The sequence below is a fragment of the Sclerotinia sclerotiorum genome, genomic scaffold, assembly GCF_000146945.2.
Source record: "Sclerotinia sclerotiorum 1980 UF-70 scaffold_3 genomic scaffold, whole genome shotgun sequence".
NCBI classification, from domain to species: domain Eukaryota; kingdom Fungi; phylum Ascomycota; class Leotiomycetes; order Helotiales; family Sclerotiniaceae; genus Sclerotinia; species Sclerotinia sclerotiorum.
Genome location: NW_001820833.1, coordinates 217,115 through 233,377, shown reverse-complemented (window position 1 = coordinate 233,377; position 16,263 = coordinate 217,115). Strand labels below are relative to the sequence as shown.

At 42.3% G+C, this 16,263-nt stretch overlaps 7 protein-coding genes across 7 annotated transcripts; 2 read left to right on the top strand and 5 right to left on the bottom strand.

The window, feature by feature from the left end:
* Window positions 1–498: 498 nt before the first annotated feature.
* Window positions 499–2,596, bottom strand: SS1G_02202 (hypothetical protein; the record flags this gene model as incomplete). The annotated part of the gene is made up of 3 exons (XM_001595936.1): window positions 499–1,550; window positions 1,606–2,058; window positions 2,566–2,596. The coding sequence occupies 3 exons, from the start codon at window positions 2,594–2,596 to the stop codon at window positions 499–501; spliced, it is 1,536 nt and encodes a 511-aa protein (XP_001595986.1).
* A 1,019-nt stretch (window positions 2,597–3,615) lies between these two features.
* SS1G_02201 (hypothetical protein) lies at window positions 3,616–5,100 on the bottom strand (the record flags this gene model as incomplete). Its single annotated transcript, XM_001595935.1, has 1 exon — window positions 3,616–5,100. One exon carries the CDS (start codon window positions 5,098–5,100, stop codon window positions 3,616–3,618), a length of 1,485 nt encoding a protein of 494 aa, XP_001595985.1.
* A 412-nt stretch (window positions 5,101–5,512) lies between these two features.
* On the top strand, window positions 5,513–7,141 carry SS1G_02200 (hypothetical protein; the record flags this gene model as incomplete). The annotated part of the gene is made up of 3 exons (XM_001595934.1): window positions 5,513–5,971; window positions 6,027–6,841; window positions 6,943–7,141. The coding sequence occupies 3 exons, from the start codon at window positions 5,513–5,515 to the stop codon at window positions 7,139–7,141; spliced, it is 1,473 nt and encodes a 490-aa protein (XP_001595984.1).
* A 438-nt stretch (window positions 7,142–7,579) lies between these two features.
* SS1G_02199 (hypothetical protein) lies at window positions 7,580–9,681 on the bottom strand (the record flags this gene model as incomplete). Its single annotated transcript, XM_001595933.1, has 3 exons — window positions 7,580–7,587; window positions 7,763–9,601; window positions 9,672–9,681. The coding sequence occupies 3 exons, from the start codon at window positions 9,679–9,681 to the stop codon at window positions 7,580–7,582; spliced, it is 1,857 nt and encodes a 618-aa protein (XP_001595983.1).
* Window positions 9,682–10,567: 886 nt separating this feature from the next.
* Window positions 10,568–12,833, top strand: SS1G_02198 (hypothetical protein; the record flags this gene model as incomplete). The annotated part of the gene is made up of 6 exons (XM_001595932.1): window positions 10,568–10,745; window positions 10,800–11,219; window positions 11,702–12,014; window positions 12,061–12,346; window positions 12,408–12,678; window positions 12,745–12,833. 6 exons carry the CDS (start codon window positions 10,568–10,570, stop codon window positions 12,831–12,833), a joined length of 1,557 nt encoding a protein of 518 aa, XP_001595982.1.
* A 1,129-nt stretch (window positions 12,834–13,962) lies between these two features.
* On the bottom strand, window positions 13,963–14,451 carry SS1G_02197 (hypothetical protein; the record flags this gene model as incomplete). The annotated part of the gene is made up of 1 exon (XM_001595931.1): window positions 13,963–14,451. The coding sequence occupies one exon, from the start codon at window positions 14,449–14,451 to the stop codon at window positions 13,963–13,965; it is 489 nt and encodes a 162-aa protein (XP_001595981.1).
* Window positions 14,452–14,996: 545 nt separating this feature from the next.
* SS1G_02196 (hypothetical protein) lies at window positions 14,997–15,187 on the bottom strand (the record flags this gene model as incomplete). Its single annotated transcript, XM_001595930.1, has 2 exons — window positions 14,997–15,122; window positions 15,179–15,187. The coding sequence occupies 2 exons, from the start codon at window positions 15,185–15,187 to the stop codon at window positions 14,997–14,999; spliced, it is 135 nt and encodes a 44-aa protein (XP_001595980.1).
* Window positions 15,188–16,263: the final 1,076 nt, after the last annotated feature.

Below are 16,263 nucleotides of genomic sequence, written 5' to 3'. Positions count from 1 at the left end.
ACCTCGAGAGCCTAGAGCACTGTAACGTGATCTAGACGGCAAACCTCGTAACATTATTTTTTTATTGTTTATTGTTCATTGTTTATTGTTTATTGTTTATTGTTTATTGTTTATTGTTTATTGTTTATTGTTTATTGTTTATTGTTTATTGTTTATTGTTTATTGTTTATTGTTTATTGTTTATTGTTTATTGTTTATTGTTTATTGTTTATTGTTTATTGTTTATTGTTTATTGTTTATTGTTTATTGTTTATTTCAATATATTTTTATTCTTCTTATTCTTTACTTCTTATTCTCATTCCTCGTTTCTAGTTCTCTTCACATGGATATAACTCATAAAATACTTTTAAAGCCATATATCCATCCATCCATCCATCCACCCATCATTCAGTCCATTCATTAGAACGAACCATCTCTTCACTTTATTTTCTTCCCTCCGCCAAATCCAAATCCTCATCCCAAATCATCCCTACCACCACCTACTCACCCACCAACCCACTATCTAAACTCCCCCATAAACCCCTCATGAAACCTCGTAATCCTACCCACCCACTCCGTACCCGGAGCCAAAAACGTCGTGCGGAAATGCAACGTATTTTCCCTCTGACCAAAGCCACTTCCAGGCACCACACACACACCCGTCGCCTCGAGTAATTTATGACAATAATATTCATCTGCGCTCATATTCTCTTTCTTTGCAGCCTCAACTGCTTTGGGGGGTAGATTGATGGTGGGGAATAAATACATACTTCCCTGAGGTTCGGGACACTCGACACCTTCCATTTGGGCAAAAGCTTCATAGAGAGCTGTGGCGCGTTTTTGGAGGCCCGAGAATATGTTGTTGTATTCTTGCGTGTAGAGTTCGTAGGATGGTTCGCCTTGTTTGGGGGGATTGACCATGAGTTCTACGAGACATTGGCCGATTACTGGCGCGCATAAACTTATACTGACGAATTTGTATATTTGTTCTACGACCTCGGGATCGAAACCACAGAGTTCGAAATAACCGCCTCGGTGTCCGCATTCGCCGACCATTCCTTTAGATATACTATGGAGGGAAGCGAGTTCGACATTGTCGTATTTTTCTGGGGTTTTAGATTGGAGATCGCGGAGGATTTGTTTGAAGGAGTGGAATTTTCCTTTAAAGACGTTGGTTTGGTATACTTCATCTGCCATTACTACCAATTTTTTCTCGGCGGCGAATTCAATAACTGCTTCGATATCTTGAGGTGGGAGACTTGCACCGGTTGGGTTACCAGGATTGATTATGACAATTGCTCGGACATCAGTTCCCTCTTTAACAGCGGCGGCGTATGCATCTTTAATGGCTTGGAGGTCGGTTCCCCAACTGCGAGCTTCGTCAAGGTAGTATGGGACGCATTTTGCGTTGAGGACGGAAAGGGAAGCAGTGTATAATGGGTATTGTGGGATGGGTACAAGAACACCTGTATTAGGGCCGGCACAAATTACGTGAAGGAGAGTGTTAACTCCAGAGGAAGCACCGGCGGAAAGGTAGATATCTTTTGGGTCTGAAGGAAAGCCATCTCGATCTAGGAAAAGGTTAGCCATGTCAGTCATAAAATATTAGAAATGGCAAAAACATACTCTCAATAAATCTAGCCACACTATTCTTAATTCCTGTAGCACCAGCACTAGCACTATAAGCACCCACACTTCCTACTTCCTTCAACAACCACCTCGCTCTTTCAATAACATCTTTCTTATAGCCCAACTGATTCAACAACACATCTTCCTTCTCCAACAATGGTGGGTATTCAATCAAACTCAGGACTTGTCTAAAGAACGTAATAGGTTTCTGATCCAATTGTTGAGGATTTCCAATATTGGCATTTATGACAGTATCGAATGGAAGGCCCTTATCGCCTTTTGCAAGCTTAGCTCTGTATTCTTCAGATTTAACTGCGAGAGCACCACGGACGGCATATTTGGCTTCTTTGATGTGTGGATTGATATTATTGATGTTTAAACTGCGGAGGGAAGTAGTGGTAGACATGGTTCTGGTTCGTGGTTGTAGTGATGAGCGGGAATGAAGAGAATCTATGATGAGGTAGATGATTAGAGGTTTGGTTTAGTTTATGGACTTGCACTTGTATAGTCTAACCCTAAGTAAAGTGAATTAAATGCAACAAAGGAAGAAACAGATGATGAGGAGGGAGAAGAAGAAAAAGAAGAAGTATGCAAAATAAAAACATCCAAAAGTAATAACGTGTACCAGGACAGCACAGTCATCGCATGATCATAATGATTCGGGATGTTACCCCCCATGTCATGTAATGAATGTACCGAGTATAATGACAAGGTATGGAATGGGGTATGAATAACACCGCCCCCCACAACACACGGGTGAACTCATCCCATGGAGGAAAAAGGTAGTCAGAGCTCCAATATCAAGCCGATATTCGGACCCATTCTTCAAACCTTTTCCCTGACTCAGGATGCAAAAAATAAATGAAAACACTTCATTCGTATACGTACCTGCAGCAATTGATCTCGACAATCGAGATATGGATGTAGATATATATTGTCTACTACATCTTATCGCACCCGTACTCAATGAAGCGTTAAGTGAAGCCATTGTGTAGAATGTTTGTCCTTATTCGTATAGGGAGATATGTAAATTAGATGTAGCCAATCAAGAAGCTGGAATGTCGCACGTAACGAATGGGGTGATGTGAGAGTCGCAAGGAATGACTAAAGGCCCTGGTGTGTTGATATTACAGTGATGTATGAGAACGGCGTGGGTTTCTTTAGCTGATGACAGAGGCTGATAATATCATCCGATGTGTGTGAATGGAGTGAGAGTAAAAGGACAAGGTAAGAAAGGTAAGAGTGAATGACTGAGAACACAGCAGAAGCAGAGACAGAAGAAAACACGGTTGAGATGAAAAGAAATTGGTTGAGCTTCGTAGCTTCAAAGAGACACCCGATAAGAATTTTGATAAGTATGAAATTGATCTACCCGTGCTCCACATTCAGTTCTGGGTGTACCTTGTCTTGTATGTAAAATTGTAATGGGATGTTGTGATGGAAGAAAGGACGCTTTAGCAGTTGAACTCTAGAGGTGATCAATCAGATAGGCTCTATGCATGTAGGAAGTCTTCCTGCATATAAACCAAGAAAATTTCAGTATGGATGACAATATCCGATCTGTCAGCTTAAGCAATTATTGTTTCTACCATCACACAATGTGGAAAAGACGTTGAATTTACGATACTGTCATACATGCGGAGTGTTTAGTGGCTGAAATGCTGACGGGTTGGGCGAATGTAAATATTCTCTACATCCGGGAATGTACACAGATATAAATGTAGGACTGCAAATTTTCACTGGATATTTATCTATCATCAACAAACCCACTACATGATATCTATTTTCGACCTAATCCCATATATGAAGGATTCTTTCATTCAAAACCTACGCCCATGATGCAAAACTAGACGAATGAAATAACCCCGGTCCAACCGTCACGACGCTCCAGAAAACCAATGCTATCGATTCGAAATGTAGGTCCAACTCAAGATAAGACTCTAGATTGATGTACCTGCATCATTCAAGGCTAAACTTTGGAGAATCTTTGAAATCTTCGTGACCAGCTTAAACCTTATAGAAGCAAAAGCCCACGTAGAAGCTAGCAGCTTCCATTTCCTCATCACTAACGAGAAGCTTTCCATGGCCTCTTTCCCTAACATTCATACGCTCACTGAGAGGCCCTAAGACTTCATCATCCTTTTCGGTTTCCCAGATCTGGTTGAAAGGCTTTTGATATTGTAATTCAAGGTTGTAATCTTCGGCAATCGCACGGAAAGCTTCCCATGGTACGACGTATTCCGGAACCTCTTCCACTGCCTCGTGAAGGAAAAAATTGTATTTCCAGCCAAAAGGTGGTTTAAAAACACCGTCGGCAGGTGTTTTACCTGGGAACCGGACCTGATAAACCTCATTACCCCAGTGAGCTGTATCTTCGGCTTCACCTTCCTCAATTTCACCATCCTCGGCATTGTCCTCGGCCTTCTCCTCGGCATTCTCACCATCACCATTTTCTTTGGCCTTTGCCTTTGCAGCAACCCCACTGTGGAATTTCTCAATCTTATCCGATATGACATGTGAGTTGGGAATACATCCAATCAGCCTGCCACCTTTTTTCAATGCACCCGAGACATTCTTCAACATGATTCTAGCCTTTGCCTCGTTCTCGAATGCGTAATGTAAGCAAAACATCATGCTGACCACGTCAAATCCACCACCACCAAATCGTCCCGGTCCTCCCGAACTATCAAAACCAACCTCCCGAACAATGGGAATCCTTTCGATTGATTCACCAAAGCAATCTTGAGTAAAGAATTCTCCGTGAAAGATTCGAGCTGGTTGTCTATTATACCCTCCTCTACCTCTACCGCCTCGTCCGCCACCTCTGCTTTTCATTTCGCGATATCGTTCCTTAGCTTGATCAATCGAGATATCAGCTGGATCCAATCCAACATATAATTCCACCTTTTGTGGTGCTTGTTGCCATTTTCCTAAATCACCACCTTTACCACAGCCAATATCGAGAACTAGCAGACCCTTTTCTTGACTTGGATCTGGTCCCTCCGCAAATTGGTATTCTCCACGCGATCCACGTTCTTGTGCTCCTGGGGTATAATCTTCATTTGGTGAGAACTTCTGAATGATCGTGCTTTTGACCCAATTATTGAAGCTTCTCAAGCCCTTGATCTTACTATCCGTCTTGCGCCATTCTCTGCCTCGTTGTGGAACGGCATTATAATGCTCCCTAACTGCATTATGAATTCCTTGAGCAGCTGCGATAGCTGCAACTTCCTTTTCACGTTCAATTTGTTGTTTTCGGATGGCTTCGCGCTCAGAATCGCCAATTCTTGCTCGTTGACCGGGACGTTTTTGCTTCCGAACTGGTGAAGGTGATCTACGACTCTTGTAGACATCGGAAGGAGATGGTGATCTTGCAACACGTTTTGCGCCTTTTGTAGGTGAACTTGATCTTTTGCGTTTCTTTGCGGCTTCGAGCTTTGTAGCATTGAAAGGCTGAGGTTGTTCCTCTGGACCACTATCATCACCAGCCATCTTGTCTTGTATAGCACCTTTGAAAAGTATAAGGATCTGCTAGAGATTGTAAAATATATTTTGGACGGAATGAAATTGTAATGATTTGCTGCAATTTTTCGTTCTAGATCAGTGTTTTGTTGAAGAAAAAGGAAATTCGAGAACAAAGGTTGTAGGCAAGATAAAGCAATAAGGTAAGGTAAGGTAAGGTAAGGTTTAAGGTGAACCCCGAAAATGACGGCGGCCAAAATTTAGCCTTGCCGGCCTCGCGTCACACTAGTGCCTGGAATATGGAAAGTAGCTAGGAGCTTCATATGATACGAACCTCATAACAACAACCAAATCTCTCACTTCTTACAAATCGTATCTCAATCACAATCGATTCCCTCTCCTCATACCCTTTTTAAATCCCATACAATAAACAGCCGTCAAGATGGGTTCTGATCCTCAATACGCAAAGTATCCTCTACTGCCAGTCGCCCAACACATCTTCACCATCACAAACCCCTCCGCCTCCAAAGCAACCCAACAAACATCTTTGAAAAGTCTCCAAGATGCAATTACCGAACATAAGATGGCTCCTCTCTACAGATACTTGGCACACCCACAAGATGGTATTCTGAACGATGCTGGAGTTACAACTTCGAGTGCGACGAGCAATGCTATTGGTAGAAAACCAAGTGCAGCTGGATTAGTGGCGAGCAAAAACTCAATACCAAAGATCGATTTACCATGGGATGAGGCTTTGTATCAGAAATTAACAAAAGAGAACGATGAGGAGTTGGAGGGGTTCAAGAAGGAAGAGGAAGAGGCGGCAGAAAAGGCGGGGGAGACTGAAGTACAAGCTGCTAGAGGGAAGCGGGCAGAATTCTGGGCTCGAGTCGGAGATAAGGTATGAACATCTGCGATATGGACTTGAATGGAATACTAATATATGAAATAACTAGGACCGAGCGATTGCTGCATACGAAGAAGTATTTGAGAAGACTGGTGTTTTGGGAACCAAGATTGATCTTGTCCTTGCAATTATTCGCATGGGCCTGTTTTATGGCGACAAGTTATTAGTCAAGAAGCACGTCGACCGCGCAAAGGCATTAGTAGAGAGTGGTGGAGATTGGGATCGTCGAAACAGATTAAAGGCATATACTGGACTCTACCTCTTGACTGTCAGATCGTACAACACTGCAGCACCACTTCTCCTAGACAGTCTCTCCACTTTCACCAGTTATGAACTCTGCTCATACTCATCCCTCGTCGTATATTCCGTTCTCGCCGGTTCTGTCTCACTCAAGCGTGTTGACTTCAAGTCTAAAGTCGTCGATGCTCCAGAAATCAAGGCCATCCTCGGAGATGGTGAGGATAAACTTCTAGCATTATCGGGAGCCATTTCAGCCGGTCCTGGTGCTGATGAAGAGATGCAAGATGTCACAGTAGCAGCTCCATCTGCTGCTAAAACCGCTGTAAATCTCACTACTCTCGGCACAGGCACAGACGTTCAAGAAGCAGAGGCGGCACTCGATTTCTCCCCTCTAGCTCAACTTGTTTCAAGTCTATACACCGGTAGTTACCGTTCATTTTTCGGTGCTCTCGCCGCAGTTGAGGTAAATTTTCTTACTCAAGATCGTTACCTCTACGAGCACCGTGGTTGGTTCGTTAGGGAGATGCGTTTAAGAGCTTACCAACAACTCCTTCAAAGTTACCGAGTTGTAGGTCTTGAGAGTATGGCAAATGATTTCGGTGTTTCAGTAGATTTCCTTGATCGGTATGTTTTAATTCCCTTTCTGTGCCCTTACCCTGCCTTCGTTCTTCGACCTTCTTCTTAACTCCATGAATGCATATTATCTAACATCACTCATCAAATAGCGACCTAGCAAAATTCATCGCCGCAGACCGTATTCCCTGCACCATTGATCGCGTCACCGGCAAAGGTATCATCGAAACCAACAGACCCGATGATAAAAACAAACAATACAACGATGTCGTTAAACAAGGTGATCAATTGATCACCAAGTTACAGAAATATGGACAAGCAGTTAGATTGAGGGGGAGTGAAAGAGCTTAAGAATTAGAAGCTACGAGTTGGGAGAGGGGGTAGAACTGGGAAGGAAAAGAGATACCAGAGATGAAAAGATGAAAAGATGAACTTGCATGCTTGCGTGTATGCATGCATCAATACCTACAGACATATATTTTTGTAAGATTACAATAATTACAATCTTATGATGGCTGAAATTATTCTATGAGTGAGTGATTGAATGAATGAATGGGGATATGATATGTGTCATAAATAACTGGTTTGTCTTCTTCACTAACGTGGAATAATAGAGATTAGACTGGGTATCATTCAATTAATCACAAGCTTGCTAACTATACCTAACTATAACTATAACTCGTACTGTTCACCCTTCACCTATATGATCGATATTTCTTTTCCATGCATTACTTTCGTCTACGTATTCCTATCGATCAGGATGTACTAAGTAAATACCTAGTATCGCACCTACCCAACTGTGGTTATCAGAAGGAAAGCAATACACACAAGTTGTAAGTGCACTGCATCCCCAAGAAGACCATCCATAGTGCTACGCATGCATATTTCTCATCCTCGAACCCCCTCATCTCTCACAGCTACACACCTCTCTCTCTCTCTATCCAACATACCACGTCCTCCTCCAAATCATACCCGCCGCCACAACCGCACAAGCCGTCGCGCCAACCGCAATCCACACACCTGTTCTATCCGGTGCCTCTTCCTCACTTTTGGGAAACGCTTTTGATGGATCCGTCGCTGCTTCTGCTAGTGTAACGAAAAGTTCACTAATGCTATGCCACGTGACGCTTACATGGACTGGGGCGTTCATGTTCATGAGCTGAGCGTATTCATCTGGTTGTTTTTCGCATCTTTGGGTTGTTTTATCGAGATCGGCTTTGAGGGCTGTGCAGATTGAGGGAAGGGATGAGAGGGCGGGGTATTTTTTATGTAGGTCGATGATGTGGGAAAAGGAGTCGGGGTCGGAGGAATCGTAAGTGTAGCAGAGGAGATCGCAGGCGTCGAGTTTGGCTTGATTTTCGAGGATGGCAGGTTCGAGTTCGCCGAGTTCTTCGAGGATTAGATAACACTGTTTGCCGCCTGGAAGTTCGACGCTGTTGACTGCGACGCGCGGTTTGATGGTAGGCCGGTACAGGTCGTCAAAGGGACGGTTGAGAAAGGCATCGAGGATGGAGGATTTGCCTGACGAGGAGGAACCAAGGACGTAGCAGAGAACTACGTTGCGCTCGGTGCGGACAGGTCGACGTCGTCTTTTGCGAGGTTTTGTTATTTTGAGGGCGGTTGTTGTAGAAGGTTTGCCAGGCGTAGGTTCGAAACCCAGGTAGGCTAAGTAGGAGAGGGTAGTGGCAGGGCTAACAAAGGTTGTCATAGACCATTGAGCTAACCAACCTTGGAGAGTTATGTGCCCGGCTTCATTGCGAACTGTAGAAGCTGGGAAGTTCGAATCGAGCCAATGTGATGGAAGCCCCGGAGTAGGTGCAAATAACGCATTCAATTCATTATCATTCAACCCTCCGTCGTTGTCTTTGTCGAACAACAGAAAGAGATCGACGAAGAATCGATATCCAGCGGGACTGAGTTCTGCAGAAGCAAATTCGGGAATATCGAGTTTAGGATGAAGGAAACTATCCTTCAAGCTCAGGCTGTCTGTATAATGATATTTCCGTAGTATAATCCATATAGTCTCATGTCTGCCCTTTTCCGCGAATATTTTGTTGAGGTGAATGAACCCTTTTTGATCAACGCCCTTTTCCATATTCGAATTTGGCGAAGCCCTACTTATCGATATCTTAATATTTTCGAGGTCAGTGGGGGCCAATGGCTTTTCAAAACACTTGACTTGAAAGTCTTGCATTTCTTGGTCATTTAAATATCCATCCTGATCTTTATCGTTCAAGTAGAATATCCTATTTAAAGCCGCGACACACGCAGGCTTCAATATACCTTCCTTGGAATCGAAAAGTGGTGCAATGGGATGTGTAACGGCTTTTTGACATAGGAAGAACACTTCATTAACATTGTGATGTTCCCTTGCACTCGTCCGTATACAAGAATCTATTTCTTTAAACTCTGCCATCACCGGTAACATTTCATCCTCCACCACTTGTGCTGTGTTCGCATTTGTAGTTGTGTCAGATTTATTGGCACATAATACTACCGGTACATTCACACCCAAGGAGCGGAAGTATGGCATCCAGAATAGAGCCACTCTTTCATAGCTGTAATGATCCGAGTATACTAAGAGTATAACGTTGGACTTCCTTATTTCTTTTCGCAATGTATTTCGTTCTTGAGGTTCGGCAGATGTATCGACAATGGTTGTGGTAACATTTTCTGGAGTACCAATGCTCGGAGGTATGGTGATTTGAGGGAGAACTGATTGGATTTTGTTCGTAACAAATACATCTTTGACTAGGGATGTGATGAGACTCGATTTTCCAGTCCCATCATCTCCGCAAACACATATTCGCACTGTTATATGCATGGTTAGCATAGGACGAGACGAAGAGTGAGGAAAGCTTTTAAGGGAAAGGTATCTAACCTGTAGCCATATTTCTAGCCTTGTATGACGAGGCTATTACACTTTCATCCTTGCTCGGAGGTACCAGTACTTGGAAGAAGCCAATAATATCAAGACAAGCTCTACGTTAATGGAGCTACCAGGTTCTTAAAGCTACTCGGTACTTTGACCATAGAAATAAGCTTCTGGATGAAGTGTTAAATGTTAATCTGATGCGTACCTGTGTGATTCCGTGTCCGTACAAAAAATACTCGGACAATCAAAACCGAGGGGTTAACATTTTGGACTTATCAGCGCCACTTCTGTCTTAGTCAATGAAACCTTTCCTTTCCTTTCCTTTCTCCATGTTCAATATTTAACCTTATGGCGGGCGACTGGCGACGTTGACAATGCTCCGTGCCATGCTTGATGAATGTGTAAGAGAGTACGGAGTAAAGTCCTCTTATTAGATAACCTTGCATTCTCCTTTCATTTTCTTACATCATTCTACACATTTTGATCAAATTGAATTGAACTTTCTTATGGTATATGTACAATCATCCAATCTTTTGTATATTTCAATCATTCACATATGCGATCCCCTTAGATCATCAATCACTTATACAAACTGAGATCTTCAGGGTCATTATACAAGCATCTTACCCCACACTTTCGTTCCTGCAGCCCCCAAGTTATAGCTTCATAGGATTACATTTCAAGTTGATGTTGGTGGTTGTTCATAAGGAAACTCAACTTTGATACCTTCCTTTCTCGCATTCCTTTGCATCTCGTCCATCACACTTATTCTTTAGCCTTGGATTGATTTAAGTCTGGTCCAGTAGTACCGGCACACACAATACTGTAGCCGTCATGTTGTAAGTGTCGCATTCGAATTTATCCAGAGTGTTGCATCGAATAAACTCGTGCCAAGATTCGCAATGGGTGTCGCATTGTGTCACATAACTGACGATGAAGATAGTGTGTTACCCCCACCGCCGCGATATCCATCGCAGGCAGCGTATAATCTGGCTGTTCAAAATGGAATGGCTGCGCCAATGATAGAGACGAATAACCTTCTCAAGCACCCTGAGGGATTACAATTGCTTGCTGGTGAAGGTGAGCTTCCAATCGCGAAAGCCTAGCTACTCAATGCTAAGATCATCTCCACAGGAACATACTTGCTGCAGGACGACCTACATCTTGCGACACCTCCTCCTCATCCCTCCGAAACCCCGAATCTAAATCCAAATCCACTATCTACGGCTCCGCAAGCTGCAACGGCTGGGACCAAACTCTCTCTCCTTTCATTCAGCACGAAGCCTTCCGCACCCCTTTTATACAGGCTCGATACGAACAAAAGTTCCAGGACGGGATTAGCTCAATCGAGTATACAAGAACATCCATACGAAAATCGCACTTCTTCCGATATACCTGGAAGTAGTGATGGTGGGGGGACTTCAGTCAATGGTAGTGCAAGAGTTGCGCCATCAATTGGATCCGCACCGGCGTTCGGGGAGGGAAATTCGTTGTTGTCATTTACAGGTAAAGATAGTGGGAAACGTCGCAAACCAAAGAGTGGTATTTTGAAGAGTAATTCTTCGTTTATTTCTCGATGCATCGTCCATGAAAATTTGGTCAAAAGGCTACAGGATCGTTCAATTGATGGATATTTCGCGTTTGCAAACATCAATCGGGCTTTTCAGTGGCTTGATTTGTCTTCTCCAAATAAAGTGAGTTCTATCGCAATCATGGGAATTCATGGAATATCAAATGCTCATAAAAATAACAGCAAGATCATCTTCTCAAAATTCTTTTTACCAAAGCCCATTGTCTTTGTCATGATGTCAATCAAGTCACTAAAGGTCCAAATCATATAGACATTATAATGGGATTTTCAACTGGCGAAATTATCTGGTTTGAGCCTTTCACACAAAAATATTCAAGATTGAACAAAAATGTAAGCAATATTCCTGCCATGAAATTCACTAAAGTTTAACAAGATCAGTGTGTCATAAATTCAACGCCAGTTACACAAATTAAATGGATCCCTGGATCTGAGAATTTATTTCTAGCATCTCATATGGATGGATCTTTAATTGCATACGACAAGGAGAAGGATGACGCATCCTTTGTACCAGAAGAGGTTGGACCTGATACTAATGGCAGTGTTCCAAGTGAAGAGAATCTGGACCCAACGTCAACGCCAAAAGCGAAACTTCAGATCGATAAGTCAGTCCATTCAAAGAACCAAAAGTTTAACCCTGTTTCATATTGGAAGCTCTCCAATCAACCAATCAATAATTTCGCTTTCTCGCCTGATAATAGGCATTTGGCTGTTGTGTCTGAAAATGGGACTTTGCGAGTTATTGACTATTTAAAAGAGCAGTGAGTAAGATGCATCTCTCAAGGTCTTTCATGCTAACCCCCTTAGATTACTTGATATATACAATAGTTATTTTGGTGGCTTGACTTGTGTTTGCTGGTCACCTGATGGCAAGTATGTTCTTACTGGTGGTCAAGATGACCTTGTTTCTATATGGTCCATGGCAGATTCCGCCATCATAGCTCGTTGCACTGGCCATACATCCTGGGTAACAGATGTGGCTTTTGACCCATGGCGTTGCGATGATCGAAATTATCGTTTTGGTAGTGTGGGTGAAGATGGTAAACTCTTGTTATGGGATTTTAGCGTTGGAATGTTGCATCGTCCCAAAGCCGTAAGTCCTCACCCTTCTCATTTCAAGCTGGTGCAGCACATGTCAGCTAATATGAAATTAGGCTTCCGTTCGTCAAAGAGGTAGTATCTCTTCTCGAATGCCTAGCTCCCTTCAAAGAGTTGAAACTCAGGGCACAACAGCTACCGCCGGTCGATTTCGCTCAAACTCAAATATTTCCGTCACCGACGGACAATTAGATACAGTAGATCATCCAGTAGAACCAAGGGCAAAGATTTCTATTCTACCTGCCGTTTGCACGAAAACTGTTGCCGATGATCCAATTTGTTCATTAGCATTTACAGAGGATCATATTATTACAAGTGATAAGAGTGGTATGGTTGCTCTTGTTCATATTTCAATGATGTTTTGTAGACACCCTTGAGCTAATACCATAATAGGACATATCCGCACTTGGAACAGACCAAAAGATCACGAAGAAGCTGATGACGAGGATGCTGATGTGGTAGCACCATCTCAGACTTCGTAAATCAATTATAGAGCATGAGCGTCAGGAGTAAATATGTATATTGTTTGGCGGAGTAGTATTCCCTAGTTTAAGTTAAAGTTAGATTTGGAGTTGTGGCGAGCTTGGGTAAATAGTAGCTAGGTGCAATCTTAGGATGAATTAGGTACAATGTCATGAGGAAACATCAGAGAATACTTTAAGGGAAAGGTAGAATTATGATGAGCTCAGGAGTGTGTACATTGTTCAGTGTTGAATAATTTTATCAATACACACCTACCAACATATGTACCTAGGTACGTCCCTAGTAGTTTGCTGGGTAATCCAAAACGGGGGCGCACCTACCCACATTCCTAGGTACCTACTACGTAGCTAGGGGACATCTGGCAAAGCAGCCTGAAGGCGTAACCTACTAGTGTAGCTTGCCGCTAAGGTTAGAGCTGGCTGACCAAGCGATTCAAGTACGGGAGGAAATTTGACATCATCCTATGTTCATGTTCATGTTCATGTTCATGTTCATGTTCATGTTCATGTTCATGTTCATGTTCATGTTCATGTTCATGTTCGTGATCAGTGATCACATTATCTCAAAAAGAATGTAATTAATTTTGAGAGAAGGTTTCAAACTGCATTTTGGAATTCATGACAGAAAGTTTGACGATGGGCAAAGTAAACGAATTTGTATTGTTGAAAGAACTGACGCTGTTGGAGGAATTCGAATCGAATGCTCTAATATAATACAGCTATTATACAATGAATATATCCAACCCTCCTGCACCAGCTTCACCTGGTTTTTGATATCCATTTAAAGACTACGAATTTGTATTAACCTCCTTAAAGGTTGCACCATCATATGTATGTACGAAGGAAAGAGATGCGCCAACTTCTTGCGATTAGTTACCCTGCTTCATCCGCTCTACACCTTTCATGATTTTGCCATGTATGCGAAATAACTACAATAACTTCTTTTTAATGACCTAGGATGATTCCTAGGAAACCTATATCAACTGTTAGCTCTCGAATGATGCAGGTGTTTGAGAAGTAGTTGCTCAATATCCCTACCGTTGCGCTGCAAACTCTAATAATTGCACAAAAAAGCTCTACCATTGACCAGATGTCAAACCAGAGAAAGATGAGTTAAACTCAACTCAACTTATTCGAGTAAATCAGACCATTCCGGCATATCCTTGATGAAAGCAACCATTGATTTTTCAAGTGCATTTGCTCGCTTGCAATAGATTGTTCCTGGTTTATTGTATACTCTGCAGTTTCTAATAATCAACTTGACATCCTCCACGAAAGATTTCGGTGTATCATAAAGCCCTTCATCTAATTTTTGACCCATCGTTTGTAAATCCATCGGTTGCGTAATAGTCTTATAATAATCTGGGACCATATCTCCATCGACAGGCTCGAGAAAAGGCCATGCTTGCTTACTACGCGTCAAGTGAGATAGAAAATCTCGAAGTGAATCGCTATGACGATTAGATCCGTTTTCTCGTGCAAACGCATCCATGGCGGGTGACCAGCCGGATTCTCGAATGCTAGGAATAGAGTAAGGATCGATAGGTTTAATGATTCCCCTATTAGCCCGTTGCGCAGGAGGAAGATGCACAACATTAATTCTTTCCGCGACGGCCATTTTCACCATGATAATTTCCTTCTGCTTCCGAATCATCCGAGCAGCTTCAACATACCGAATTCGCGGGAGTAAAGTACATTGCACTAGACTCGATTCAATATAATCTTTAATAACACCAACCCATATCCTCCTATCCAGCGTAATATCTCTCGTAAACCCTTGTTTTTTGAAGAAGCCAATAGCGGTAAGATCAGCGTATGCGAGAACCTCCATCACTTTTTCCCCGTAGCAGGATTTAATCTCGTCTTTAAAATGATTTACTAAGTGCGTTCCGTATCCGCCCCCGTGGTATTTTGTGCATATAGCTAGATATACCATTTCCACGAAATTACGCCTTTCCCCCCAAACACGGTAACATATCCCTCCAATTACCTTGTCAATTTGTTGTTGGTGGGGATCAGAGATTCCACTATTTTCGTCCTTGGAGCTTTTCATTTTCATTTTCGTTCTCGTTGTCTTGATCATAGGCTTCCCCTCGATCTTCTTGATCATCACGAGTGTGGTATGTGTAGGATCCAAAACGGTTTTTGCGATATAGGCGGGACTCATACTAGAGAGGGTTTCTCGGACTTTTCTTGGAAGTTGGTGAGAAGGATGAAATTTTTCTGACTTCCGTCGTTTTTGACGGTTTGGAATTTTATCTGGTTGGGGTTTTCTTTGGTGGTTGCTTGCTTTGTTGTGTTAGGTTAGTTTGGGTACTTGTTACTTTTCAGAATGAGGAACTTACACTGTCCATTTTTGCTGATGGTTTGATAAAATAGAGAATCATGTTTTTGAGGCTGTGGGAATGAATTGTTAAGATCTGGTCAGTGGTTGTTGACTTGATTTGGTTGGTATTCTATATGGATTGTAAAGTGAACTGTGGAGGGTATTATAAGCTCATCAGAACGATTAACCTAGAGACTAGCTTAATATGGCCTATTGTGTCCAATCCAAAGAGGCTAGTCGAATTAGAAATAATCACTTTTTAAGTTTTAAGTTTTGAGTTTTAAGTTTTGGGATTGGTGAATGGTGAATGCCAATACGGTAAGTGAGCTGGGTTTTGTGTAACCGAGTGCATTGCTCTTTAGTTTTTTCTTGGATAGAATACCTAGTCATGTGTTTTCTTTCCTTTAAGTAATTATTCTACAGCTTTTGTTTGGTTAAATTCTGTTTGTCGAAAAATATGTGGGAGGTTTAGAGGGATTTACTCTTTTTGTATGTGAATGAGTTGATTTTCTGGGTAATTTAGATAAATGATGTAGGTGATACTAAGATTATTAGATCAGTCGCAACTGCTGATATAGCTAGCGTGAATACTAACATAATCAAGAGAAGCTTCAAGACTACCGTAGTAAAATGGAAAGGAGGAATGTTCGAGCAACCTCGATGAGAAAGAAAGACTCGAGAGATGATATTAAATTGAGGAGGATAAAGGGGAGGAGATAGTTGGAGAGCTTAATACCTGTTAAGTATAGGATATCCAGCAGATTGGATTATCTTTTCAACTGAGTCGTATAGCAACTATCGTGGTTGAGCCATGCGTCTTGCCAGGCTACTGGGAACTCTCTGATTTGTATTCACTGTGTATATCAAGCTAGGGTACTGGTAGACGACTCACCTGAGTAAACTGTGATCTTGCATGTGAATGAGGATACCATACCTGCTGTTCCGTTACGGCGTCAGTATGTAACTGAGGAGTTGTCATACGTGTTTATGTCTTCTGAGCTTCCCATTTTCAAGTTTCCCAATATAATGGACTTGAGAACCCACCAATGTAATGAACTCGTTACCGCAATCTTCGTATTGATCTTAGCATCTGACACGGGAGTT